This window comes from Centropristis striata, chromosome 18 (genome assembly GCF_030273125.1).
Source record: "Centropristis striata isolate RG_2023a ecotype Rhode Island chromosome 18, C.striata_1.0, whole genome shotgun sequence".
Classification (NCBI taxonomy): domain Eukaryota; kingdom Metazoa; phylum Chordata; class Actinopteri; order Perciformes; family Serranidae; genus Centropristis; species Centropristis striata.
The window spans coordinates 33,793,255-33,821,137 of NC_081534.1; the positions used below are offsets into that span (position 1 = coordinate 33,793,255).

General features: G+C 35.9%; 1 protein-coding gene across 3 annotated transcripts; it reads right to left on the reverse strand.

Moving 5' to 3' along the window:
- Window positions 1-376: 376 nt before the first annotated feature.
- LOC131991036 (heterogeneous nuclear ribonucleoprotein Q-like) lies at window positions 377-27,795 on the reverse strand. Of its 3 annotated transcripts, none has more exons than XM_059356322.1 (11): window positions 27,656-27,795; window positions 24,009-24,171; window positions 18,511-18,629; window positions 15,194-15,415; window positions 12,548-12,724; window positions 11,285-11,420; window positions 10,685-10,890; window positions 8,680-8,829; window positions 8,443-8,564; window positions 6,817-7,222; window positions 377-553 (listed from the first exon to the last, which is right to left on the reverse strand). In XM_059356322.1, exons 2-11 carry the CDS (start codon window positions 24,169-24,171, stop codon window positions 515-517), a joined length of 1,740 nt encoding a protein of 579 aa, XP_059212305.1. In that variant the 5' UTR covers window positions 27,656-27,795; the 3' UTR covers window positions 377-514. The 3 variants fall into 3 exon arrangements, with proteins under 3 accessions (XP_059212305.1, XP_059212304.1, XP_059212303.1); XM_059356321.1 differs by having other exon boundaries at window positions 377-556; XM_059356320.1 differs by lacking the exon at window positions 377-553 and having other exon boundaries at window positions 5,929-7,222.
- Window positions 27,796-27,883: the final 88 nt, after the last annotated feature.

Sequence of the window (27,883 nt, forward strand, 5' to 3'; positions counted from 1 at the left end):
CAAACCCCGCCTCGGTTTCCTCAAGTAGAAGAAGAAGAACGGGAGCAGGCGAGTCCTTGAAACGGAGGTAGTTAACGGACCCGCTGGTGGTTCAGGTTCCCTCAGAACTCACCTCAACATTACCTCTAGTCGAACAACAAGAAGAGCATCAGATCCCTCTAAACCACTCCAAACTTTAAGGAAACTAAAAGTGCAAAGACTTTTCCAGAAGCAAGTCCAGACTCAGGAAGTCATATCAGGGGGCAGAGGAAGGGGGCGGGGCTTATTATAGACTGACAGGTCGCCTCTTTCTTGTGTTTTTTTTTTTGCTCTTGTGATTATCTTGAGCCATGGCAGTTTGTCTGGAGGAGGAGGAGGAGGAGGAGGAGGAGGAGGAGGAGGAGGAGGAGGAGGAGGAGGAGGTGCTGCAGCAGCTCAGAGTGAGCCGGTCTTACCGTGGCGTGCGGCGGCGGCGGCCTGCTGCTGCTGCTGCCTGCAGCGTGTCGTCACGGCGACGACACACTCCATCAAGTCTTCATAGCGACACGTCACCAGCGGCCTCCACACCTTTCTCCTGCTAGTCAGGTAACAAAAGGAAGCAATTAGAGAAGAGAAACCAGGATTATATCACAGCTACACACACTTCTACTGGTCTGACACACACACACACACACACACACACACACACACACACAGGTTAGGAGAAAAGTGTGTGACATCATGAGTCAGAAGACAAACGGTGGATTCACAGACTCTCTCCGTTCTGGTTCAACATGCACATGATGCTTCAAACAGGACGACAAGCTGGGAAAAACTGGATGGAAGCTGATTTATGTCAGTGGAGGAAAAATATGGTTCAAAGTTCATCTACGACTCGTTAGAAGACGATCAAGATGAGTATTTTGTCTAAAATTAACAAGAAAATCAACAATTTATCACCAAATGATGATTTAGTATTATAATAAAAGTCTAAATCTTGAAATACCAATCTTCTGCAATGTGATAAAGTATTAAAACATGATTTAGTTTAGCATAATAACGACATATTTGAAAGAAAATGGCATAATAATGTAAAATAAAGACTTAATATTCCAAAAAACTAATAAAAATGACTAAATGATTTAGTTTAGCATAATAATGACATAGTAATTCAATGAAAATGGCAAAATAAAGTAAAATATAAACTTAATATTCGATTAAAAAAAACTATTTTTTCTAAAAATAATGATTTAGTATTGAAAAAGAGTCTAAATCTTGAAATAATAATCTTCTGCAATGTGAGTATTTAAAAAATGACCAAATTATTTAGTTTAGTGTAATAACAGCAAAGTATTTAAAAGAAAAAGGCATAATAATGTAGAATAAATAATTAATATTCCAAAAAAATAACTTTGTTTACTAAATTACTTTGCATCTTCAAATAACTTTTAAAACATAACTTACTGGGAAAAAAAGTTAATTTAACAAAATATAAAAATATTAAAAATGTCAAAAATATTTTGTTTAGCATAATAACGACATAATATTTCAATGAAAATGGCAAAGTAATGTAAAATAAAGACAGAATTTTTTTTTTTAAATAACTTATTTTTTCCCGAAATGGGATGTTTGGAATGTTTTAGTATTGAAAAACAATGACTTTGTTTGCCAAAATGATTTAGTTTAGCATAATAACAGCAAATTATTTAAAAGAAAATGGCATAATAATGTAAAATAAAGACTTAATATTAAAAAAACAACTATTTTTTCCCAAAAATAATCATTGAGTGTTGAAAAAAGTCTAAATCTTAAAATAACAATCTTCTGCAATGTGACAAAGTATTAAAAATGACTAAAATTATTTAGTTTAGCATAATAAAGACATAATATTTAAATGAAAATGGCAAAGTGTAGTAAAAAATAGACTTAATATTCTAAAAAAAACTGCAAATCTTAAAATAATAATCTTCTGCAATGTGACAAAGTATTAAAAAATGACAATATGATTTAGTTAAGCATAATAATGACATATTTAAAAAACAATGGAATAATAATGTAAAATAAAGACTTAATATTCCAAAAAAAACACCCTATTTTTTCCCAAAAATGTTTTTGTATTGGAAAAAAGTCTTAATCTTTAAATAATAATCTTCTGCAATGTGACAAAGTATTAAAAAATAATGACTTTGTTTGCCAAAATAATTTAGTTCAGCATTATAACATAATATTTAAAAGAAAATGGCAAAGTAATGTATAATAAAGACTTTATTCCATAAAAATAACTTATTTTCCCCCCCAAAAAATGATTTAGTATCCCAAAAAATTACTTTCTGGAAAATTAATGAGTTATCTTAAAATGACTTTGCATCTTCTAATAAGGACGGACTTTTTCAACATAACTTAGTATTGAAAAATAATGACTTTGACAAAATGATTTACTTTAGCATAATAATGACTGTAAAATAAAGTCTCAATATTCCAAAGAAATAACTTATTTTTTTTATTTAAATAATGATTTAGTATACGAAAATTACTTTCTGGCAAAATCAGTCATTGACAGAAATGACTTTTTTTGAAGTAATGTTCCAAAATAACTTATTTTTTCCAAAAATAATGATAAATAGTTGCAGAAGATTGTTATTTTAAGATTAAGTATTAAAAACAATAAATTTGTTTGACAAAAGTATTAAGTTTAGCATAATAGCGAAAAAGTATTTAAAAGAAAAAGGCATAGTAGTTTAAAATAAAGACTTAATATTCCAAAAATAACTTACTTTCCCCCCAAAAATTAAGATTTAGTCTCCAAAAAATTACTTTCTGGCAAAATAACGAGTTACTACGTCACGTTTCTCACTAGAACTTGTTTTATCTTCCCCTACATCACACCGACAGAAATTACTTTGACAAAATTATTTAGTTTAGCATTAAAAAATAATAATTTTCCCCCCAAAATTAATGATGTAGAATCCTAAAATTACTGTGTGGCAAAATAATGAGCCATAATCTTAAAATGACATTGCATCTTTAAATAACGAGGAAATTTTCCAACATACCTAGTTATTGAAAAATAATGACTTTGTTTGACAAAATGATTTAGTTAAGCATAATAATGAGTTTTTTTAAAAGAAAATGGCATAGTAATATGAAATAAAGACTCAATATTGCAAAATAACTTTTTTTTTTTCCAAACAAATAAAAATGATTCAGTATCTGAAAGTGACTGTCTTGCAAAACATTGAGTCATTATCTTAAAATGATTTTGCAACTCTAAATAACGAGGAACTTCTTCTATAACTTACTGGAAAAAATTATTTAGTTTAACAAAATAAAGACAGTATTCAGAATTTATTACTTAGCATCTCAAAATAAGGACATAAATTGTTCTTACTATGATTTGTTTATCTTCCCCTAAATCACTGACAGAAATTTATTTGAGGAAATGATTAAGTTTAGCGTAATAAAAGCCAAGTTTTTAAAAAGAAATGCCATCGTAATGTAAATTAAAGACTTCATGTTCCAAAAAATTACTTATTTTTTCCCCAAAATAATGATTTAGTACCAAAAAATTACTTTCTGGCAAAAATTTTTTTACTCCACCTTCAAATAACGAGGAACTTTTTCAACATAACTTACTAGAAAAAAACTAGTTAATTTAACAAACTGACAATTTAGCTTCTCAAAATAATGACGTAGTATCACAAAATAAAAGACAAATAATCCCTCAGCATCAACAAATAGTTAAAATTCTCACTCTGACTGATTTAGTTTGCCATTTTCTTTTAAATATGCTAAAGTAATGTAAAATAAAGACTTAATATTCCAAAAGGACAACTTATTTTCTCCAAAAATAATGATTTAGTATCCCCAAATGATAAGTCATTATCTTATAATGACTTTGCATCTTCAAATAACTTTTTCAACTTTACGTGCTAGAAAGAACGAGTTAATTTAACAAAACGACAATTTAGCTTCTCAAAATAATGACATAGTATGATAAAATAAATAATGATGTAATAACTCAACATAACGACTTGTGTCCTTATTTTGAGATGCTTAGTGATTATTTGTCTTTAAGTTAAATTTCTCACTAGGACTTGTTTTTCTAACCCCAAATCACACTGACAAATTACATTTGACAAAATGATTTAGTTTAGCATAATATTTAAAAGAAAATGGCAAAGTAATGTTAAAATAAAGACTTAATACTCCCAAAAAATTACTTATTTTTCCCATTTTAGTATGGATTTTAGATTTAGTATCTCAAAATAAGTCTTAAAATGACATTGCATCTTTAAATAACCTTTTCAACATAACTTTCTAGAAAAAAACGAGTTAATTGAAACAATTTAGCTTCTCAAAATAATGACGTAGTATCACAATATAAAGACAAATAATCACTCAGCATCTCAAAATATAAGGACACGAGTCATTACGTCATTATTTAAGTTAAATTTCTCACTCTGACTAGTTTTATCTAACCCTAAATCACACTGACAAATGACATTTTTGACAAAATGATTTAGTTTAGCATAGTATTTAAAAGAAAATGTGAAATAAAGACTTAATATTCCAAAAAAAACCTTATTTTCTCTAAAAATAATGAATTAGTATTCCCAAATGATAAGTCATTATCTTAAAATGACTTTGCATCTTTAAATAACTTTTTCAACATAACTTACTAGGAAAAAACAAGTTAATTTAACAAAACGACCATTTAGCTTCTCAAAATAATGACGTAGCATCACAATATAAAGACAAATAATCACTTAGCATCTCAAAATAAGTACAAGTCATTATGTTTTGTTACTACGTCATTATTGAAGTTAAATTTCTCACTCCGACTAGTTTTATCTACCCATAAATCCCACTGACAGAAATGAGCTTCCATAAAATCGGCCTCGTTCTGGATCAGAAATTAAAGTGAGGTGCAGCAGGTGAGACAGGTGGACACGCTCAGACAGACAGACAGACGGACACGCTCAGACAGACAGACGGACAGTCGGACACGCTCAGACAGACAGACAGACAGTCTGACACGCTCAGACAGACAGACAGACAGTCGGACACGCTCAGACAGACAGACAGACAGTCGGACACGCTCAGACAGACAGACGGACAGTCGGACACGCTCAGACAGACAGACAGACAGTCGGACACGCTCAGACAGACAGACAGTCGGACACGCTCAGACAGACAGACAGTCGGACACGCTCAAACAGACAGACAGACAGTCGGACACGCTCAGACAGACAGACAGACAGTCGGACACGCTCAGACAGACAGACAGTCGGACACGCTCAGACAGACAGACAGTCGGACACGCTCAGACAGACAGACAGACAGTCGGACACGCTCAGACAGACAGACAGACAGTCGGACACGCTCAGACAGACAGACGGACAGACAGACAGACAGACAGGAGGAGAGTTAAGAGCAGCCAGTAAAGACTAGAAGCGAGTCATGCACGGCAGTTATCTCTCACAGGAGCACAAGAATATCAGTCGTCCAGATAAAAACATGCAAGATTAGTATCCAGGCCTTCAACAGCTAGTAGATCCTTCTGGGACAAGGAAAAGCTTCACTTGGACGTCAATAAATCAAATTGTGCTTTAATTCCCCCCACGAGGAACAACAGGGGGCTCGTATGGAGGACTGGCAGGGGGCGGGGCTTACTACTGGTGCTGCAGCGACGGTGAATTTGTGGATTTGGACACCAATTTGTGAGAAACATTAATGTTTTTGGACATGTGAGGAACTGATAAAGGATGGAGTATGTCACCACACATACAGAGCACTTGAGAGATGCCGACTAGAAAAGTAGGTGATTTGGAATTTGATGGCATGCAAAGGTGACACTGTAGCATGTGGCCAACACTGGCAAACCTTTAGTCCATTTTCTTCCACAAGGAGCCTTTAAATTTGAAGGCAATTTGAAGAGAGAATTTGCCGAAACATGAATTTGCAACACAATTTGAAGTTTTGTACACGTGTGCGTGTATGTTTATTAAAGCAGACAAACAGCAAAGAATACAAGCCAAAATGTAAAAGCCAAAAAATAAGGACAGCAATGGTCCTTTTTTTTTTTTTTTTTTTTTTTTTCTTTCTTCTTCTCAATAACAAGACATTACTTTGTGACAATACAAATTGTATGTTCATTTGTTTTAAATACAAGTTTAGGAGACATATGCTTTGTTGCTGTTAGCTACTTAAAACATGGAAACCAGAATCTCTAAAAACATACATAAAGCTATAAGCCAAATAGACAGCTCGAGCACATATTTGCATCTAAAATTTTTTTCTCAAACGTTGTTATGGAAAATCTTTTAAAACGACCATCTTAAAAAACAAAACAAAAAAGGAAAAAAAAAGAAAAAGACCCAAAAGGAATAATAATAATAAAAGAAAACCAGTTGCCAGAGACAGGTGGGAGTGTGACTACTGTTTGAGTCCAAGCGGATTATTAAAATATGTACAAAAAGAGATCTTGCCAGATGTCACCCAATTTTGAGGAAAAAAATGCAGGCAACCGTATGGGATTGAGGGCCAATCAGATCAAGTCTCTAAATAAAAAAAAAGACAAAAACAAAAACAATAAAACACGTATTTTGTTGTTATCAAAGCCCTACTGGTTTACTTCCACTGTTGCCCAAAAGAATCCTGATAAAATTCCTGGTTGTCGGATTTGTAACCGGAATAGTTACCAGAATGATCACCACCTTGGAGCGGTTGCTGAGCAATGGGTTGAGAGCCCCAGTTCTGATTATTGGTCTGGCGCCGCTTGGAATCTGGCTGGTTGTACCCATCAGCTTTGCGCTTTCCTCCTACATTTCCACCGCGGCCACCCCGAGCACCACGTACCCCTCCTCGAGCTCTCGGCGGCAGCAATCCTCTTGATCCCCGCCCGCCGCGGCCCGGCCCGGGCCCGCCCCGCTGGGAGAAGTTGGCCCGTCCTCTGGGTGCCCCGGCGCCGCCGCGCCCCCGGGCCGGAGACGATCCTCCGCGGGCGCCCCGGCTGCTGCTCCGCCCCCGGCTCGGGAGTCCCCCCGTATGGAATTCGTCGTAGCCGTAGTAGGGGTCTTCGTAACCGCCGCGGTAGTTGTGGTTGTGGCTGCTGTAGTCGTAGCTGTAGTAGTCGTAGTAGGGGTCTTCGTAGCCGTAGTAGTCGGTCGGGTACGGAGCGTAGCTGCCGCGGCTGCCCCGGCCGCGGCCTCGGCCCGGCGGCGCCATGTGGGAAGGAGGAGGGTAGTAGTAATAATCATCATACCTGAGGAGGAGACAGAATAAGAAACATGACGAGCACGAAATCAGAGGATGGATCCTTATAGCACCCTATGATGTCATCATTTACTGATGATGTCATAAGGCCGGAAAATGTAACAACATTTGCACTTAACTCAATCGAAAATGTAATAACTTCACCAATGTTGCAATAACTCACCAACGTCACCAACAACATCAGCAATAACGCAATTACTTCACCAACTATGCAACAACTTCACCAACTATGCAACAACTTTACCAATAACTTCAATCGTGCAACAACTTTACCAACTGTGCAACAACTTTACCAACTGTGCAACAACTTTACCAACTGTGCAACAACTTTACCAACTGTGCAACAACTTCACCAACTATGCAACAACTTTACCAACTATGCAACAACTTTACCAATAACTTCAATCGTGCAACAACTTTACCAACTGTGCAACAACTTTACCAACTGTGCAACAACTTTACCAACAATGTAACAACTTTACTAATAATACAACAACTTTACTAACTGTGCAACAACTTTACCAACTGTGCAACAACTTTACCAACTGTGCAACAACTTTACCAACTGTGCAACAACTTTACCAACTGTGCAACAACTTTACCAACTGTGCAACAACTTTACCAACTGTGCAACAACTTTACCAACTGTGCAACAACTTTACCAAGTATGCAACAACTTCACCAAGTATGCAACAACTTTACCAACTATGCAACAACTTTACCAACTATGCAACAACTTTACCAACTATGCAACAACTTTACCAACTATGCAACAACTTTACCAACTATGCAACAACTTTACCAACTATGCAACAACTTTCATAATGCAACAACTTTACCAACTATGCAACAACTTCACCAACAACTTCACCAAAACTGTAATATCCTGACTGATGTAATAACATTTTTACTGATTATATAATACCTTATTACATTACTGGGAATTTATTACATTTTCAGAAGGGTTTTTACTCTGATCAGAGTCGTGTCCCTAGCAACGGTGTGTTACACTTAGCAACGGCTCTGTTGTTGCCGCCTATCTTGATCAATAGATGGTGGTATATTCTAGTAATTCTCCATATTCAACCTTTAAATTCAGCATTACATTTTCAATCAAGTTAAGTGCAAATTTTATTAAATTTTCAGGAAATGATAACATGATAAGGTGCTACAATCCTGCTTGGAGTAGAACTCGGAGGCGTTTCTTACATTTGTGTTTTGGCGGCTTGTCTCTGAGCTTTGCGTTCCTTCCTTTTCTGATCTGGCGGCTTGGCAAAAACTATCTCAATGGGTTCTCCCTCCAGCTCCTTCCCGTTCATCTCCTCCAACGCCTGCAAGTTACAAAACACATCAGTTATCTTTTCTAAAGACGTCTTCAGGCTCAGCTGTCCGTCAGAATCAAGCTGAGAAAGCAAAATAAAATGTCTCAGTGTGTAGAAGCGTTACCTTCACTGCTCCGTCCCTCTCCTCAAAGTGGATGAAGGCGTAGTCTTTGAGCTTCTTCACTCGCTCCAGTTTTCCAAACTCACTGAAGGAGGTCTCCAGGATCTCCTCCGTGACGCCGTTGGCAAGATTCCTCACAAATAAAACCTTTACCTGCAAAGAAGAGACAGAAAGATGGTCAGATTTACAAACCCACTGCATGAGCCAAGGCTGCAGAATATGAAAAATATATTATTGTTGCAACACGAGTCACATTACTGGAGGGAACCATCACTTTAACCCTGGGGAGTCTCAGCCAAGGTTATAGTTTTGGATCCAATAGTTTTGGATTTTTCATTAGTTTTAGTTTTAATTTCGTTGTGAATTTTTGTTTTCAAATTCAGTTAGTTTTTAGAGTGAGTTTTCTAGTTTTAGTTTAGTTTTTATTAGTTGTAGTTTTTTTTGTAATGGGCTATGTGTTGGGTGCCAGATTCAAAGAGGTCATAATAAATTTTGCCTTTATTTCTTTTGGTTTATCATCTCAGCCCCAATAAGGTGATTAATTCTTACAGTTCCAAGTGTTTTGAATTTTGTTTCGAGTGTAGACATCCCAGTCTCAGTAAACATATTCACCATGTGTTGCATGTTCAAATAGAAACACTGAATTATGAATGAAAAAAGTTGACAAAAACGAAAACTTAGGACATTTTCACTATAATTTTAGTTAGTTTTGTAATCTCACTATACAGTTTCAGGTAGTTACCATTTTTTTTAAAAACTCGTAAAAAATCGTTAGTTTTCTTTAACTATAATAACCTTGGTCTAATCCAATTTTTCCTGTTTATTTCTGCCTGTTTTTTTTTGTTTTTTTGTTAAATGCATGTATTTCTTCAACCCTTTGATGCAGAATAAAGTCATATACACCATTTTTTTTTTTCAGGGCTACCAGTGCTACCAGAATAAATGGTTCTGTCATATGTCACATGAATGTGCAAAAAGTTATATGAAGACAAAGGAACAAAGCAGAAATTTAATTTTACAGAAATATAGTAAAACCACTCACAAAAACATAACTGCAATGGTCTTTTTCAACTGAATGTTATATTTTTAGGTCTTGGGGATCAGAGGGAATACAAATAAACACTCTACATTACATATAATTACATATATTTACAAATGAGTTGAGACTTTTTTCTCAAGAATAGCTCAACTGTGCTTCACTTCAAAGCAATTCCTTCAACGTGTTTTAGTGACATTTTGCAAAGTAAAATTAATTGTTACTTATTTTACTGTAAAAAAAAAAAAAAAAAAAAAAAAAAACTTTCTTGCAAAAACAATGAGGGCATCCATCCGTCTCTGTCCAGGCTGAGCGCCACACAGACAGACGTATGATGTCACATCCTGTTTATTTCTTCTTCTCTTGTCTTATTATAGCAAACGATACGCAAACAGCGCAGCTTTATGATAGCAGAATGGGATCAACAGCTTATTTGTGAATCACTTTGGTTGGTCATTCTCCACCAGATGCATGCTGGGACTTCCTGTGGCTACCAGTTAGCAGCTTGCACCAAAACAACATCGTTTTATCGCGGAAACATGGATTATTATGCAAAAAAACGGATCAATATGGTTTGGATAAACTCCCCAAAAACACTGTTGTTCCATGTGGGATTATAAAAACCTCTTTTGAAAGCTGCAGATCCGACGGCGCGACCACTTTTTACAGTAAATTGATACAATCCTTCGTTCCGGAGCTATTCAAATATTTTATTTATTTTAGTGACCTCCGTTTGTTTACAACAAGCACCGGACACTGTGCACAGTTAGCGATGCCGGTTTGTTAACGATCAGCGGCTTGTTGTTGTGCAGGTGCTAAAAAATGAGGAAATTATTTAACAATAATTAACAATTTTAACGGTAGTACGAACCGTCTGGAATTTTTCCACGGTTTATCGTCATACCGGTAATGGCTACGTCCCCATCTTCTACATGTTCCTGTTTTTTCTACCACGGTAACATTGCAGCCTACCTTGGCCATGACTTCTGGGTCGGGGTCTTCGATGGGGTCGGCCCACTCCACCGTCACCACGTTGCCCCACACCTTCACCTTGCCGCTCATTAGCCGGCGGCGAGCCTGAGCCGCCGTTTTGTGGTCTTCGTACTCCAGGAAGCAGAAGCCGCGGTTCTTCTTCTTGTCGTCGGGTTGATGGTAGAGGATGACGTCACTCAGGCCCTCTGCAACCAGACGGAAATTAGACTTTATTAGATTTAGAAGTTTAACTCCGTTTTAAGATTGAGTTTTCATTCCTATTTTAGTGTTTTTAGTATTTTATTATATTTGACTTTATTAATCCCACAGCGGGGAAGTTTCTTTGTTACAGCTTTGTTAAAGATAAAAAAAATAATTTAATAGAAAAAGGCATTTAACAATATACAACTTAGTGCAAATTATATGCAAAATGTGCATTTTTCATTGTTTTTATTTACTACTATATTTGTGTATGATTTTTACTGTTTTAATTAACTGTGCAGCTGGTTGTTTTTAAATGTGCTCTGAAAAATGAACTTTGACTTGACATGACGGAGAACAATGACAGTCTGTAGAAACACAGCGAGGTGTTTTTCTTACCTGTGACTTTGGAGAACTCCTCAACAATCTGCTCCTTTGTTTTACTCTTGGGAATGGAGCCAACAAATAGCCTGTTGTTGGCCACAGATATACACACCCCGATGTGTTTGCCAGGGCGGATCTCATGGTTATTGCACTGCAGGACAGAAACAAACATGTCATTCATTCATATATGACGACAATAAATGAGTTCAACTGCTTTTAACTTGAGGCTTTTCCAAGCTACACGTTGCTCTGAGATAAACCTGATTTATTATCTTCATTTTTAAGGCGGGAAAGCATTACCGCATTTCTACCATTAAAACCTGTTGGGGTGCTGTTGCATTATTCTACCATTAAAGCAGGGAAAGCAGATACGTCGTTTTGTAGTATTTGTAGTTTTTTCCACCTATTTTCGGTCTCTTGGCCAATGAAATGCATCAGAATACATGTGTGAGTGTCGCAATGCATCATGGGGACTTTTCCAGAACTGAAATAATCACCAAAAAAAGACAAATGACCAAAAAAAAACAAACAAAATGACCAAAAAGACTCAAAATGACCAAAAAAAGACACATGACTGAAAAAAGAAATTACAAAAAAAAGACACAAAATGACTGAAAAAAGACACATGACTAAAAAAGAAACAAAAAGAAACAAAGACACAAAATGACTGAAAAAAGACACATGACTAAAAAAGAAACAAAAAGAAACAAAGACACAAAATGACCAAAAAGACTCAAAATGACCAAAAAACACACACAAAATGACCAAAAAAAGACAAAGACACAACATGACTAAGAAAAAGACAATGACTAAAAAAATAAATGACTAAAAAAATAAAAGACACAACATGACTAAAAAAAGAAACAAAAAGATACAAAATGACTAAAAAAAAAAAGACACAAAATGACCAAAAAACAAAAAGATACAAAAATGACTAAAAAAAAAAGACAAAATGACCAAAAAAGACACAATATGACAGACCAAATATGTGCCACAATAAGGTTTTTAGGATGGAAAATTCCATTTGTAATTCATATATGACGACAATAAATGAGTTGAACTACTTTTTATTTCATGCTTTTCCAAGCTAGACTAATACTGAACCTAAAGAACAAGATATTATGGTTGATAATTTAATCCTAAGCTTCTAGTTGACTGTTAGTGGAGAATGAAGGGAATGTTTTCTCACTCGGCTGCAGAACAAAAACGACTGTCACGAGCGTCTTTGTGCCAGCTTCACTTTCCCCGAGGAGAAAGTAGTTTTTGTGACGGACTCACCAGCTTGACGGCCTCCTGGGCGGCTTCTTTAGTGCAGAAGGTGACGAAGGCGTAGCCGCGGTTCAGGCCGCTCAGAGGGTCCATCATGAGCCTCAGGTCCCAGATAGGTCCAGCCTTCTCAAAGAGAGGAACCAGCTCATCTTCAAACAGGTCACGGGGAATCTTCCCCACAAATATCTGGGAGGAAACACACAGAAAGGGTCAATAAACAGAATCTCATCCACTCATTCATTACAGCTCTTTAGAAAAGCTGTTCTCAACCTGGGGGTCCCGACCCCAATTGGGGTCCTGAGATGATTTCTGGGGGTCCCCAAATCATTTTGGAAGTCAGCTCTGTCTCCACTGTGTTAAAGTGTTCATGTCTTTTAGTCTTTTTGGTCATTTAATGTCTTTTTTAGATCATTTTGTGGTCAATTTGTGTCTTTATTGGTCATTTTGGGTATTTTTTTTATCATCTTGTGTAATTTTTTGGTCAATTTGATTCTTTTTTGGGTAATTTAGTGTCTTTTCTGGTCATTGTGTGTCTTTTTTAGATCATATTGTGGTCAATTTGTGTCTTTATGGGTCATTTTGTTTCCTTTTTTTTGGTAATTTTGGGTATTTTTTTTATCATCTTGTGTAATTTTTTGGTCAATTTGATTCTTTTTTGGGTAATTTTGTGTCTTAAAACATATATAAATGCACAGACAGAGAGATGTTTTAGTTGTTGTCTGCTTCATTATTTGTCCAAAACTCGTCGTATCAACTGAGTTTGTCTGATCTGAACTGTGCGTTTGAGATTCTGCTCAGTGAGACAACATGATGTTAAATTGGGGGTTGCCACTCAAAAAGGTTGAGAACTGCTGCTCTAGAGGAAGAGAGGAAACTGACAACATCTACACAGACAATTCTATCTCACATGCAAATGTCTAAATGTTTCCTGGTGGAGCTGCATGTGAATGCAAATGTGTGAATCAACTGAACGAGACATCAAAAGGACTTTCCCGCCTACAGTGAGTCATTATAGGGAAAGTGTTTTTAATGGAGCCGTCACTATGTGGAACACTCACAGCGGCATGTTGATGGTGTTTTAACAATACAAACTCACAGGAATTGAGGAAAGAGCTGGAGTACAAGGAAACACAGATGAACATGTCAAACTAGAAACAGACAGGTTGTGGTAGTTCTTTCAGTAAGGCCCCACGCCAAAACATGCAACATGGGGACTTTTCCAGAACTGAAATAATCACCAAAAAAAGACAAAAATGACCAAAAAAACCCCACACAAAATGACCAAAAAAAAAACCACACAAAATGACCAAAAAAAGACACAAAGACACAACATGACTAAGAAAAAGACACAAAATGACTAAAAAAAAAAAGACACAAAATGACCAAAAAGATGATACAAAATGACAAAAAAAAAAAGAAATGACTAAAAAGACAAACATACTATGGTTGATAATTTAATTCTAAGCTTCTAGTTGACTGTTAGAGGAGAATGCAGGGAATGTTTTTACACTCAGCTGCAGAACAAAAACGACTGTCACGAACAAAATACTCAGACAAATCCAAGTAACGTCCACAGACTTTGTTGTTTTTGGCAAAAATGTAAACCAGCTACATGACCTGTATTTTTGCACCATGCACGCTCCAAACAGAGCGTTTCCATTGGTTAAATCCTGCCGTTTTTCCTTACCATGTACAGTCTGTAAAGCCCTTTGAGGTAAATCTGTGATTTGTGATTTTGGGCTTTATAAATAAAATTTACTTGACCTAACAACAGATCTGACATGGACAATCTTCCTGAATAAATACATGTATCAATTGCAAAGTTTTAACATTTCTGCTGATAGACAAAAAAACCCTAGTGAGGCTTCTTAAACATTTAAGCCACTGAACACCTATAACCAAGTGACTTTTAATTCGTTAAAGCAAACTAACATCTTCTTTCATACTAACAGTTAAATAAACTAGAAGGAACAAGATGTTTGGAAATAAACGATTCCATTAGCAAATTCAAATCCACAGCAAAAAAAAACAATATTTACAGGTCCTAAGGAAGTAACGCATAACTAAATTGTGGATAACTTTCCTGTAGACAGACTGACAATATTGCTCAATGTGTGTGTATCTAGAACAGGGGTCTCAAACTCTAATTACCTGGGGGCCGCTGGAGGCAGGATCAAAGTGACCAAAAAAAAGACACAAAATTACTAAAAAAAAACTTTTTTTAAAAATACAAAATGACGAAAAAAAGAACAATTTTTAAAAAAGACAAAAAAATGTTTTTTTAAAAAAGACAAAATGACCCAAAAAAGGACACAAAATGACATAAAAAAAACCTTAATTACTTTAAAAAGGACACAAAAATTACCCAAAAAATACACAATTACAAAAAAATAAAAAAATTTTTTAAAAAGACAAAAATTACCAAAAAGAGGACAGAATTACCAATAAAGACACAAAATTATAACTAAAAAAAAAAAAAGACACAAAATGACAAAAAAACGAAATTACTTAAAAGACAAAATGACCAAAAAAAGACGAGTTTGAGACCCGTGATCTAGAATAAATCTTGATGAGTAATAACACAGGATGTAAAGTCTGTTGTCCCCAGTTAAAGCTGAGTTCTGACTGATTCCCTGTGAACAGGACCAGGCGTACCTCTGTGCCAACGTTGGGTTGGGCCCCTGAGTACACAGACTCTGGGGGGGGCCCTCCGTACTTCCTCTGGCCTGTTGTCACGTCCAGTGTGTATTCGGTTCTGTCCAGGAGCTCTTTGATTTTGGCCTCGTCGGGTCCTTTAGTGGAATCTGAAACCTTCGTCCCTTGTTTCTCCCGCTGCCTGTAAGTCTTCATCACCCCACAGAGAAAGGCACTTTTGTTCTGGACGAGAGAGGAGAAAGAGGAGGAGAAACGTTAGAAACACCAGCTTCACCTCCTTTCGTGGAGAATCACTAAATGAACATTTTACAGGTTAGACGATACGATATATTAGGACCAAAAGTCATATCCCCATATATTTAGACTGAATATCCATTTCTGATATATATCCTGATATTTTTATCGCAAAGTTAGAGCAAATGTTCAGTCAAAGTCAATCCACTTCATTTATTTAGCACAAATTTAGCAAACAAGCTTTCCAAACTGCTGCACAACAATAAATAGATAACACAATAAAAAGATGTAGTAAACAATAAAACAGTAAAATACAATAAGATAAAATAAACTAATAGAATAAAATAAGATAAATAAATAGTAAATAAAATATGCAAGTGTACAAATAAAAAAATGAAATGATAAAAAAGCCAAAGTCAAATATGACATGTGGCAAGTAGTTTTATTGAAACAGTTCATTTCAGTTTGTTTGTTTTTTAATAAATATAAAGTGAACATTTAAATGAGTAGAGGATAAAGAACATTACAGAAGAACTAAATATGACTAACCCTGGTAACGGCAGTATTTCTATATGAAGAAAACATTTTGAACTATAGTTCTATAGAACCTTTCCTTAAAAATCAAAGCTCCATAAAGTGAACATCTGAAGAAAAAATATCTTAAATAAATATTAGCCTATGAAATAAAATAGGCCAATCTTTTTCTGAAATAAATTTATTTATATGAGAAAAGAATAACGAACATTAAGAAAGAAAGAAAGAAAGTATAGAAACTATACAGAAACTATAAAGAAACTATATCGATATGGTCTAATTCCATATCACATTTAAAAATATATCGATATATCGCCCAGCCCTACAATATATATATATATACAGGGTTGGTACACTTTAGCAGTGGTCAAGTTAAAGCATTTTTCAAGGACTTTCAGGGTAAATTTCCAAGCTTTTCCACTATCTTCCACCTGTTGTAAATCACATGTTTTAGATGAGTTCTTACATACTAAAAGGGCAGATTTAACTGAACCATAGCAACAGAGATGGTGTTACACTTTTAGGAGGAACGCTCTTCATTTCAGATCGGCTACTCATTATTTTCTACATTGAACATGTGATTATCTACAGTCTATAGATAGATATACCGTAATTTTCGGGCTATAAGCCACGCCTTTTTCCCCCATTTTTCAATTCTGCGGCTTATATAACGGTGCGGCTAATCTATGGATTTCACAGGTTACAGTCCACCAACTTTAACTCTCTGGGCTCTATGACCGGTCCGCGAGGAGCGGAGGGCTCCAGCAGGGAAAGCTGGAGGCAGGTGAAGGTACCAGATCGGCTCGGGGTCCTTCAGATACTTTTAAGCTATTTTTCACAGGTGTGTATTTGTGTCGAAAGCTACTTAGTTTGTCGGAGTCGCCGTGCCGTAATCAGCGGCAGACGAAGGACCCCGAGCCGATCTGGCAGGACGCCGGAAAAGAGTGAAACAGGTAGCGCGCAAAAGTAAAAGTGAAACAGAGAGTGGAACGAGAGACAGAACGAGAGACAGAGCGAGAGACAGAACCAGAGACAGAACCAGAGACAGAACCAGAGACAGAACCAGAGACAGAACCAGAGACAGAACCAGAGACAGAACCAGAGACAGACCGAGAGACAGAACGAGAGACAGAACGAGAGACAGAACGAGAGACAGAACGAGACAGAACGAGAGACAGAACGAGACAGAACGAGAGACAGAACGAGAGACAAAACGAGAGACAGAACGAGACAGAACGAGACAGAACGAGAGACGGAACGAGAGACAGAACCAGAGACAGAACCAGAGACAGAACCAGAGACAGAACCAGAGACAGAACCAGAGACAGACCGAGAGACAGAACGAGAGACAGAACGAGAGACAGAACGAGAGACAGAACGAGAGACAGAACGAGACAGAACGAGAGACAGAACGAGACAGAACGAGAGACAGAACGAGAGACAGAACGAGACAGAACGAGACAGAACGAGAGACGGAACGAGAGACGGAACGAGAGACGGAACGAGAGACAGAGCGAGAGACAGAGCGAGAGACAGAGCGAGAGACAGAGCGAGAGACAGAGCGAGAGACAGAGTGAGAGACAGAACCAGAGACAGAACCAGAGACAGAACCAGAGACAGACCGAGAGACAGACCGAGAGACAGACCGAGAGACAGACCGAGAGACAGAACGAGAGACAGAACGAGAGAGAACGAGAGACAGAACGAGAGACAGAACGAGAGACAAAACGAGAGACAGAACGAGACAGAACGAGACAGAACGAGAGACAGAACGAGAGACAGAACGAGAGACAGAACGAGAGACAGAACGAGAGACAGAACGAGACAGAACGAGAGACAGAACGAGACAGAACGAGAGACGGAACGAGAGACGGAACGAGAGACAGAACGAGAGACGGAACGAGAGACAGAACGAGAGACAGAACGAGAGACAGAACGAGAGACAGAACGAGAGACAGAACGAGAGACAGAACGAGAGACAGAACGAGACAGAACGAGAGACAGAACGAGAGACAGAACGAGAGACAGAACGAGAGACAGACCGACATTACGAGAGCGAGATAGTTTGTGCAAAGGAAGTTTTCATGCACAAACCGTCATTATGGAAAACAAAGGTAGAAATGCATATGATGCAGCTTTTAAGTTAAAGACAGTCAATCTGGCTGTAAAAGAAGCTTCCTCAAGCAGCCATCTCTTTACCCACAATCCCCTCTGTGCACCAACCCTTACATATGGTAAGTAAACATTAAAACACCTGCGGCTTATATATGTACACATCATTCAATTTAGCTGCTGCGGCTTATACTCCGGTGTACCTTATAGTACTGAAGACATGTTTTCAGTTATTTCACACTTTTGTTAAGTTCATAATTCCACATGTGTTCATTAATAGTTTTGATGAATTTACAATGTAAACAGTCATGGAAATAAAGAAAACACATTGACTGAGAAGGTGTGTCCAAACGTTTGGCCTGTACTGTATATATATATTTTTGCTAAATCAACATGTGAACCTTTGAGCCTTTAGTCCGTCAGGTGATGAAACTTACCTGCACGTGTGACAGGTCGCTCTCTTTGAACTGGACCAGCACCTGCAGCGCTCCCTCCTCGTTGAACTCCTTCAGAGCTTCAATAGCTCGTTCGTCCAGGTCGCTGTGTGCTACTAGACCTGGTCAACAACAACAAACAAACACATGGAAACACTTGTAAACAAAAGGGGAAAGAAAGGATCATTTCAGCAGGTTGGTACTGAGAAACAAGAGACCGTGCACGACTCCTGCAGCTATGAAACAGTTGCATAACAGGATTAATATTGATTATAGAGCTGCAACAATTATTCCATTAATCAAACAATAGATTATTAAATTAATCAACTACTTTTATAATCGAATAATGGTTTGAGCAGCTTTTTTTAAAGACAATAAGTCCAAATTCTCTTATTTCAGCTTCTTGAATGTGAATATTTCTGGTTTCTTTGTTCCTTTATGACAATAAACTGAATATCTCTTTGGTTTGTGGACATTTTTATTTTATTCACTGGCTTTAAACTCAACATGAGCCTTTGCTCCGTTTTATTTGTTTTTATTTGTTCTTTGTGGTTTTTAAAATTAAGATTAAAAGGGTTCTATAAATAAAGTTGAGAACAAGAGATTTGAGAACGTCATCTTGTGGTTTTGGGAAACACGGATTGATATTTTTATACATTTTATTCACCAAACAACTAACAATCGACAGATTAATCCATAATGAAAAAAGATAGTTTCAGCCCTAATTTATTGCTATTTTTTATGCCTGCTACAACTAAGGTTACATTTGTTTGGACAAATATAATGATAACAAAAATCTAGCTGATACAAGTTGAATTTAGGAGTTAATATCTAGACATGTTCCATGGTTTTGATAATAACCAACATCATTATGAATAAAACCATGTTAAATATCTAGATATCAGCTCTTAAATTAAACTCTGATGAGATAAGACTTGTTTGGAAATAAACAACTCCATTATCAACAACTTCACACAGTTAAACATTTTTACAGGACGTAAGAAAGTTAGGCCTAAAGTCATGGAAAAAATTATTAGACCCTTAGCCCTTTATCTTCAGTTCCTGGTTCATCTTAAGATCTATTTGTTTGGACATATAATGATAACAAAAATATCTGATACGAGTTTCATTTCAGAGCTGATATCTTAACATTTAACATGGTTTTATTGATAATAACCAAAATCATCATCAAGAAAACCATGTTAAATGTCTAGATATCAGCTCTGAAATTAAACTCTTATAGTCTAGACGGAATTGTCCAAAAAGTCAAAGTGAGGAGCATTTATGGGTACAAGTCAGGAACCGGCCTACTTGGAACCTAAATGGTTCCCAAGCAAAATTTTGAGTTTGCATATCAATATGGCGGCCAAATTGCCCATCTTGCACAGTGATTGGACCATTTCCCATTAGTTTTTTTGTGAGTAGGCAATCAAAGATGAGGAAATTAAGTTTCTGGATCTATAGTCTAGAGTCAGAGCAAGGATATAGTGGAGGCTCAGTGTCATATATATATATATATATATATATATATATGCAAAATACCAACTTTTAAGGTGAAATTAAGCATTATTTGTGTGGTTTTTTTTAAAGCCGACATAAATATTCAATCAATATCACTTTTAAATGTTCCAGTTGGTATTTTGCATTTATATATATACATAAAAAAAGACACTGAGCCTCCACTATATCCTTGCTCTGACCCTAGACTATAGATCCAGAAACTTAATTTCCTCATCTTTGATTGCCTACTTACAAAAAAACTAAGGGGAAATGGTCCAATGACTGAGCAAGATGGGCATTTGGCCATTTGATACAAATTATAAGGTCAAAAACTCAAAATTTCGCTTGGGAACCATTTTTTTTGGACTCAGATCTGTAAAGTAGGCCGGTTCCCGACTTGTACCCATAAATGCTCCTCACTTCTTATAGGAGGCCTTTATTCTGAAATCCGTCTAGACTATCATGAGATAGTTTTATTGATATTCTATTTGTCCAAACAAATGTACCTTTAGTTGTAGCAGGCATTAAAATGAACAATAAATGTAGAAAAGGGTCGGTCTAATCATTCTTCAGTGACTTTTGGCGTGTCAGGTGTTTACTTGTAGCAGATTAATCAATAATGAAAATAATGGTTAGTTGCAGCCCTTATTGATTATTAATCTGAACCAGCAGGAAGGTTAGAAAATGATATCTGAGAACACAATGAATGTTCTGCTTGTGTCCAAGTTTCACTATTACACATGCTGGTTTATAGTCCGTACAGAGCCAAGTTACAATACAATCAACATGTGATGAAAGCAGAAGGACAGCGTCTTATTTTAACCTGCAGCGTTCTAATGAACGGTTCTCTGAAGAACATCTCTAACAGAACAATACACCTGCTGCAGACAGACAGACAGACAGACAGCTGCTGCTCTATTGTCTGTGTGTGTGTCACAGAACCAGCTGGTTTCAGTCGTTCACACAGTTTAAACACTCAGCAGCTTCCACCTGAAGCTCAGTGGTGATTTAAAGACGGACGGCAACTCTACCAGCAACAAAAGTTTCCTCTTCATTTTAATGTCTGGGACAACTAAAGGACAAATAGAATGATAAACAACAAAAATAGCTGACGAGAGTTTAATTTAAGAGCTGATATCTAGACATTTAACATGGTTTTATTCATAATGATTTTGGTTATTATCAATAAAACCATGTTAAATGTTTAGATATCAGATATATAACTCCAACGCTGCTGGGGAACATTTACCTCAGATTCTTTGGTCATTTTGTGTCTTTTGTTGCTCATTTTGTCATTTATTTTTTGTCATTTTTACATCAATTTTTGGTCAATTTGTCTCTTTTGTTGATAATTTTGCCCTTTTTGGGGAAATTGTTTGTCTTTTTGGTAAATTTGTATCTATTTTTTGGTAATTTTGTGTCTTTTTGATCATTTTTACATCCATTTCTGATCATTTTGTGTCTTTTTTAGTCATTTTTACATCTATTTTTGGTAAATGTGTGTCTTTTGTCTGTAATTTTGCCCTTTTTGGGGGGATTTTTGTCTTTTTGATAAATTTGTTTTTTTTTTTTGGTAATTTTGTGTCTTTTTGATCATTTTTGTGTCTTTTATAGTCACCTTTCCATCTACAGTCATGGAAAATGTCTAGATATTAACTCCTAAATTAACATCTTATGAGCCATTTGTGATTTTATTTGTCCAAACACATGTACTTTTCGTTGTACCAGAGATTTAAATGAACAAGAAACTGCAGAAAATAATGAACTTAACTGTTATATTTGATTTCCAGAGGGAAACAGGCCTCTTGTGATTGAGGTTTGAATACCAAGTAACACATTAGTGAAGAGGAACGAAGCCAAAAGCAACAATTAGAGGAATTATTACATCAGACATCCTGCTGCTTTAATTACTAGTTTCACTCACAAGTACAACCTCATTTACACTTAATAGGCAATTATACCACAGAGGCACGGATTCATAAAAGGCCAATTATTCCACTATTGTTTAAACCAAATAATAAAGGTTGATCATTTTCTTATCGTCAACAAATTCTATGAAAAAACAAACAATCTGATCCTATTAGTGGCTCTCAGGCCCATTAGTTTCTACCAGAGATATAAATATTTAATAACACATCATAAGTATGTTGCTCAGAGATTTCCTGAAACAGCTACACGCCTTAAATAGAGCATCTGCTGGACACTATTCTCATTTCAGCCTTTAATAACTATATGTATGTGGGCTAAAGTTAAATAAAAACACATTGTGCAACTACATTTACTCAGCTATTGTACTTGTACTTTACTAGTATTTTAATTTAATGTGTAATAATTCTACTCCACAACATTTATTTGATATTTTAGTCACTAAGAAATCTGCAGATCATACAAAAAATAAGTCAACCGATAAATTATGATGCAAAATTGTGAGTTAAGATACATAAAAGTATATGCATTTAAAATTTGCTTTACATTTAACAGCTGCAACATCACAGGGCTTAACACATGAATGCATTAATAATCATAATCCAAGATTATAACATACATTCATGGAAATGCCTATAAAAAATGTAGAATAGACTGGTTTTATAACAGGGTTTGTTTTGTTCTTGTAATTGTACTAAGATATTAAATTAAATATGAATTGCTGAAATGAGAGGAGAAAGAATGAGAGCCTCGATATGATTATTTATAACACAGTCATGGAAATATTATTAGACTGTTTTTGTTTTCTTCAATGTCTTGTTCATTTTAATGTCTGGTTCAACTAAAGGTTCATTTGTTTGGACAATATAATGATAACAAAAATTGCTGATAAGAGTTTAATTTAAGAGCTGATATCTAGACGTTTAACATGGTTTTATGGTTTATTTAATGATTTTGGTTTTTATCAAGAATGTTTCCATGACAGTAGATGTAAAAATGACCAAAAAAAGACACAAAATTATCACAATAGGAACAAAAATACCCCTAAATTGGGCAAAATGACCAAAAAAAGATACAAAATGAAAAAAGAGACACGAAAATACCCCTGAAAAGGTCAAAAGTACCAACAAAAGACATAAAATTACCAAAAATAGATGTAAAAATTAAAGAAAAAAAACAGAATTACCCCAAAATAAGGCAAAATGACCAACTAAAGGTACATTTGTTTGGACAAATATAATGATAACATAAATATCTCATAGGAGTTTAATTTCAGAGCCGATATCTAGACATTTCATATGGTTTTCTGGATAAAAACAGAAATTATTACCAAGAAAACAATGGAAAAAGGCTAGGTATCAGCTCTTGAAAATAATTCTTAAGAGCCATTTTGGGAAAATATAATGATAACAACAAAAGTGTCTCATAAGTTTAATTTAAGGATCGATATCTAGACATTTTATATGGTTTTCTGGATGAAAAAACAAAATAATCATCAAGAAAACAATGGAAAATGACTAGGTATCAGCTCTTTAAAATAATTCTTATGAGCCATTTTGGAAAAATAGAATGATAACAACAAAAATATATCAAAAGAGTTTAATTTAAGGATCGATATCTAGACATTTTATATGATTTTCTGGATAAAAAAACAAAATAATCATGAAGAAAACAATGGAAAACGTCTAGATATCAGCTCTAACATAATTCTTATGAGCCATTTTAGAAAAATAGAATGATAACAACAACCAAATGTGCCTTTAGTTGTACCAGACATTACTATAAACAAGAAATTGAAGAAAACAACGACTTTTGGCATGTCAGGTGTTTACTTGTATCAGTATTTCTAGTGTAACTTCAGCAAATCAAACTGATTCCAGTTCTACAAAAACAACAGAAGTATTTCCTTACAAGACAAAATAAACCAGATAATCCACCAGTGTTCCAGGTCCCTGCAACGCCTCAACCCACGAGGTGTGTATGAACACGTTCAGTGCTCAGAGCGAGTGAGGACAGAGACAATCAGCAGCAGGACACACCCAACACACCCAGCCAACGGTAACGCTGCTGCTCACCTGCTACGTAGAGCTCGTCCAGCTTCTCGGCCACGTTCTGAGGTAGCCCCGCCTCCAGCAGCGCCGGGAAGTGTTCAGAGCGGCTCGCCTCCGCCGCCGTCGTGTCCATCGGCTCCTCTGTCCCGTTCCCGTTTACATGATCTGTGGCCATGTCTCCAGACATCTGGGAGGAGGAAGAGGAGGAGGAGGAAGGTTTTAACACAGTTAGATACCTGCAACAACAACACAACTCTGGCTGCAAGAGCAACAACCAACAGAAAGGGCGGGAAAGACCGGACACGGCTCACAGAGCTGCATGTTAACTTCTTTTAAATCACTTCTTAAAACCCACTTTTATAGACTTTCTTCTATGTAATGCTTTCTATCTCACCACTACTTTTTACTTCTTTTCTTTACTCTTTTTTGACAAAAAAAAAAAGATAAATTTACCCAAAAAAAGTGACCAAAAGTGACAGAAAGTTACCCATTGAGTTACCCAAGTGAACAAAAATATACATAAGATCACAAAAAAAGATGTAAAATTACCAAAAGTGATAGAAAGTTACCAAATAACAGACAAATCTGTTATTTGCTTTTATGGAATTATTTCTATCTCACCACTACTTTTTACTTCACTTTTTTTACTCCTTTTTGACAAAAAAAGAAAAGATACATTTACCAAAAAGAGAGACTAAGTGACCAAAAATATACATAAAATCACAAAAAAAGGTGTAAAATTACCAAAAGTGACAGAAAGTTACCCATTAATAGACGTTATTATCCAGAATCGGCACAAAATGACCAATTAAAAAAGATATAATCACCAAAAAAAAAGGGACTTTGTGACCAAAAATATACACAAAATGACGCAGTCAGAAACTTTATTTAAATCACTTCTTAAAACCCACTTTTATAGGCTTGCTTTTTTGTAATACTTTCTATCTCACCACTCCTTTTTGACAAATAAAAAAATAAAATTTACCAAAAAACGAGACTAGGTGACCAAAACTATACATAAAATCACAAACAAAGATGTAAAATGGCCAAAAGTGACACAAAGTTACCCAATAATAGACGTTAATATGGAAAATCGGCACAAAATGACCAATAAAAACAGAAAAAGGGACTTTGTGACCAAAAATATACACAAAATGACGCAGTCAGTAACTTTACTTAATCAGTACCCACTTTAATAGACCTGCTTTCATGTAATGCTTTCTATCTCTCCACTTTTTAACTCCTTTTCCCTTTTATTTTCTGTGTATGTGAGAATATCTTGGGATTCCTCCTGCTCTGTCTCTTATTGTTTCTTTTAATGTAAGAACAGTTTTTATCTGCATGGCTTCATTCTCTGTGTAATTATCTGCTCTCTGTCCCAGCACTTTGTAAACTGTTTAAGCTGTTTTTTAAAAAGGTGCTATGTAAATAAGGTCATTATTATTATTATGAATTAACAAAAAAAGATGTAAAATGACCAAAAAAATGAGGACTACAAATATACATAAAATCACAAAAAAGTAAAGTGACCAAAACAGACAGTTACCCGATAACAGACGTTATCCAGAATTTGTGCAAAATGACCAAAAAAAAAGAGATACAATTACCAAAAAGGGACTTAGTGACCATAAATATACATACATCGACACAGCGTCAGTGACTTTACTTAATAAAAAAGGGACCTAGTGACCAGAAAGCCATAAAATGACAAAAAAAAAAGCTGTGAAATGACCAAAAGTGACACAATGTTACAGAATAATAGGTGTTCAACTCCACAATCAGCACATAATGACCAAAGAAAGTCACAAAATTACCAAAAAAAAGGGACTTGGTGACCAGAAATACACATAAAATTACCAAAAAACTATGTGAAATGACGATTAGTAACACAAAGTTGCCCACGACCAAAAAAAGCCACGAAATGACCAAATAAAAGAGATACTATTACCAACAATGGGGACTTAGTGACCATAAATATACATAAACTCACAGAGTCAGTAACTTTATTTAAATCACTTCTTAAAACTCACTTTTATAGATTTGCTTTCATGTAATACTTTTTATATCACCACTCATTTTACTTCTTCACTTTAAAACAAATGTATTAGTGCTTTTCCCTTTTATTTTCTGTGTATGTGAGAATGTCTTGGGATTGTTCCTGCTCTTGTTTTTCTTTAATGTAATAAATGTTTTTAACCTTATGGCATCATTCTCTGTGATTAACTGCTCTCTATAGTAACACTGCATAAACTGCTGTTTTTAAAAAGGTGCTACATAAATAAGATTGTTATTATAAATTCACAAAAAGAGATGCCAAATGACCAAAAGGGACACAAAGTTACCCGACAATAGACGTTATTATGCAGAATTTGCACAAAATGACCAAATAAAAGAGATACAATTACCAAAAAAAGGGACTTAGTGACCATAAATATACATGAAAAGCAGGAAAAAAAGGTGTACAATGACCAAAAGTGACAGTTACCCAATAACACACGTTAATATCCAGAATCTGCACAAAATGACTAAAAAAAGGCACAAAACCACCAATAAAAACAGCTACTATTACCACAAAAAGGGACTTAGTGACCAAAAATATACATACATTGATGCAGATAGTAGCACTTTATAAAAAAGGTGCTACATAAATAAGGTTGTTATTATAAATTCACAAAAAGAGATGCAAAATGACCAAAAGGGACACAAAGTTACCCGACAATAGACGTTATTATGCAGAATTTGCACAAAATGACCGATAAAAAGAGATACAATTACCAAAAAAGGGACTTAGTGACCAAAAATATACATACATTGATGCAGAGTCAGTGACTTTACTTCATAAAAAAGGGACCTAGTGACCAGAAAGCCATAAAATGACAAAAAAAAGCTGTGAAATGACCAAAAGTGACACAAAGTTACAGCATAATAGGTGTTCAACTCCAGAATCAGCACATAATGACTGAAGAAAGTCACAAAATTACCAAAAAAAGGGACTTGGTGACCAGAAATACACATAAAATTACCAAAAATATATATGTGAAATGACCATTAGTAACACAAAGTTGCCCACGACCAAAAAAAGTCATGAAATGACCAATAAAAAGAGATATTATTACCAACAACAGGGACTTAGTGACCATAAATATACATGAAAAGCAGGAAAAAAAAGGTGTACAATGACCAAAAGTGACAGTTACCCAATAACATACGTTAATATCCAGAATCTGCACAAAATGACTAAAAAAAAAACAATAAAAAGAGATACAATTACCACAAAAAAGGGCCTTAGTGACCATAAATATACATAAAACCGGACTGTATTAGTATCGGGGCTCGTGCGGGTCCAGGCCGCAGGTTCCTCCTCCCGCATGGAGCAGAACCACAAGAACCACAAGAAAAAAAACACTAAACACGTTTAAAAACATTCTGCAACATGTGATTTTACCTGCAAACATTACCTCGTGCATACAACACGTGTTTAACCGGGAGGGACGCTAAGCGGCCCGTTTTACACAAAATGCCGGCTAGCCATGCTAACGATGCTAGCATGCTAACGATGCTAGCCATGCTAACCTGCTAGCCACTGTTAGCTCCTCTTAGCCGGTAACACAACAGTTAAATAAAACAGCGTGTTTTCATTGAATAACCGTCAGGTCTCGGTGTGTTCCTACCGTGTGGTTCTAAGCTCGGTGCCCGGTGCCGCTCCGCCGCGTTATGGAGGTCCAGATGGAGGAGAAGGTAGACGCCGGTTCTTCTCTAACGGTGCTTCTTTACTCCCGGTCAAACAAAATGGCGGCGACGTAACGTCGCGATCTCTGCTTCTTCTTGCCTGCATGTACAGGGCTTCCGGCGCTGTTTCGCAGGGGCGGCTCGGCTTTCACACTTCCGGTTAAACAAAA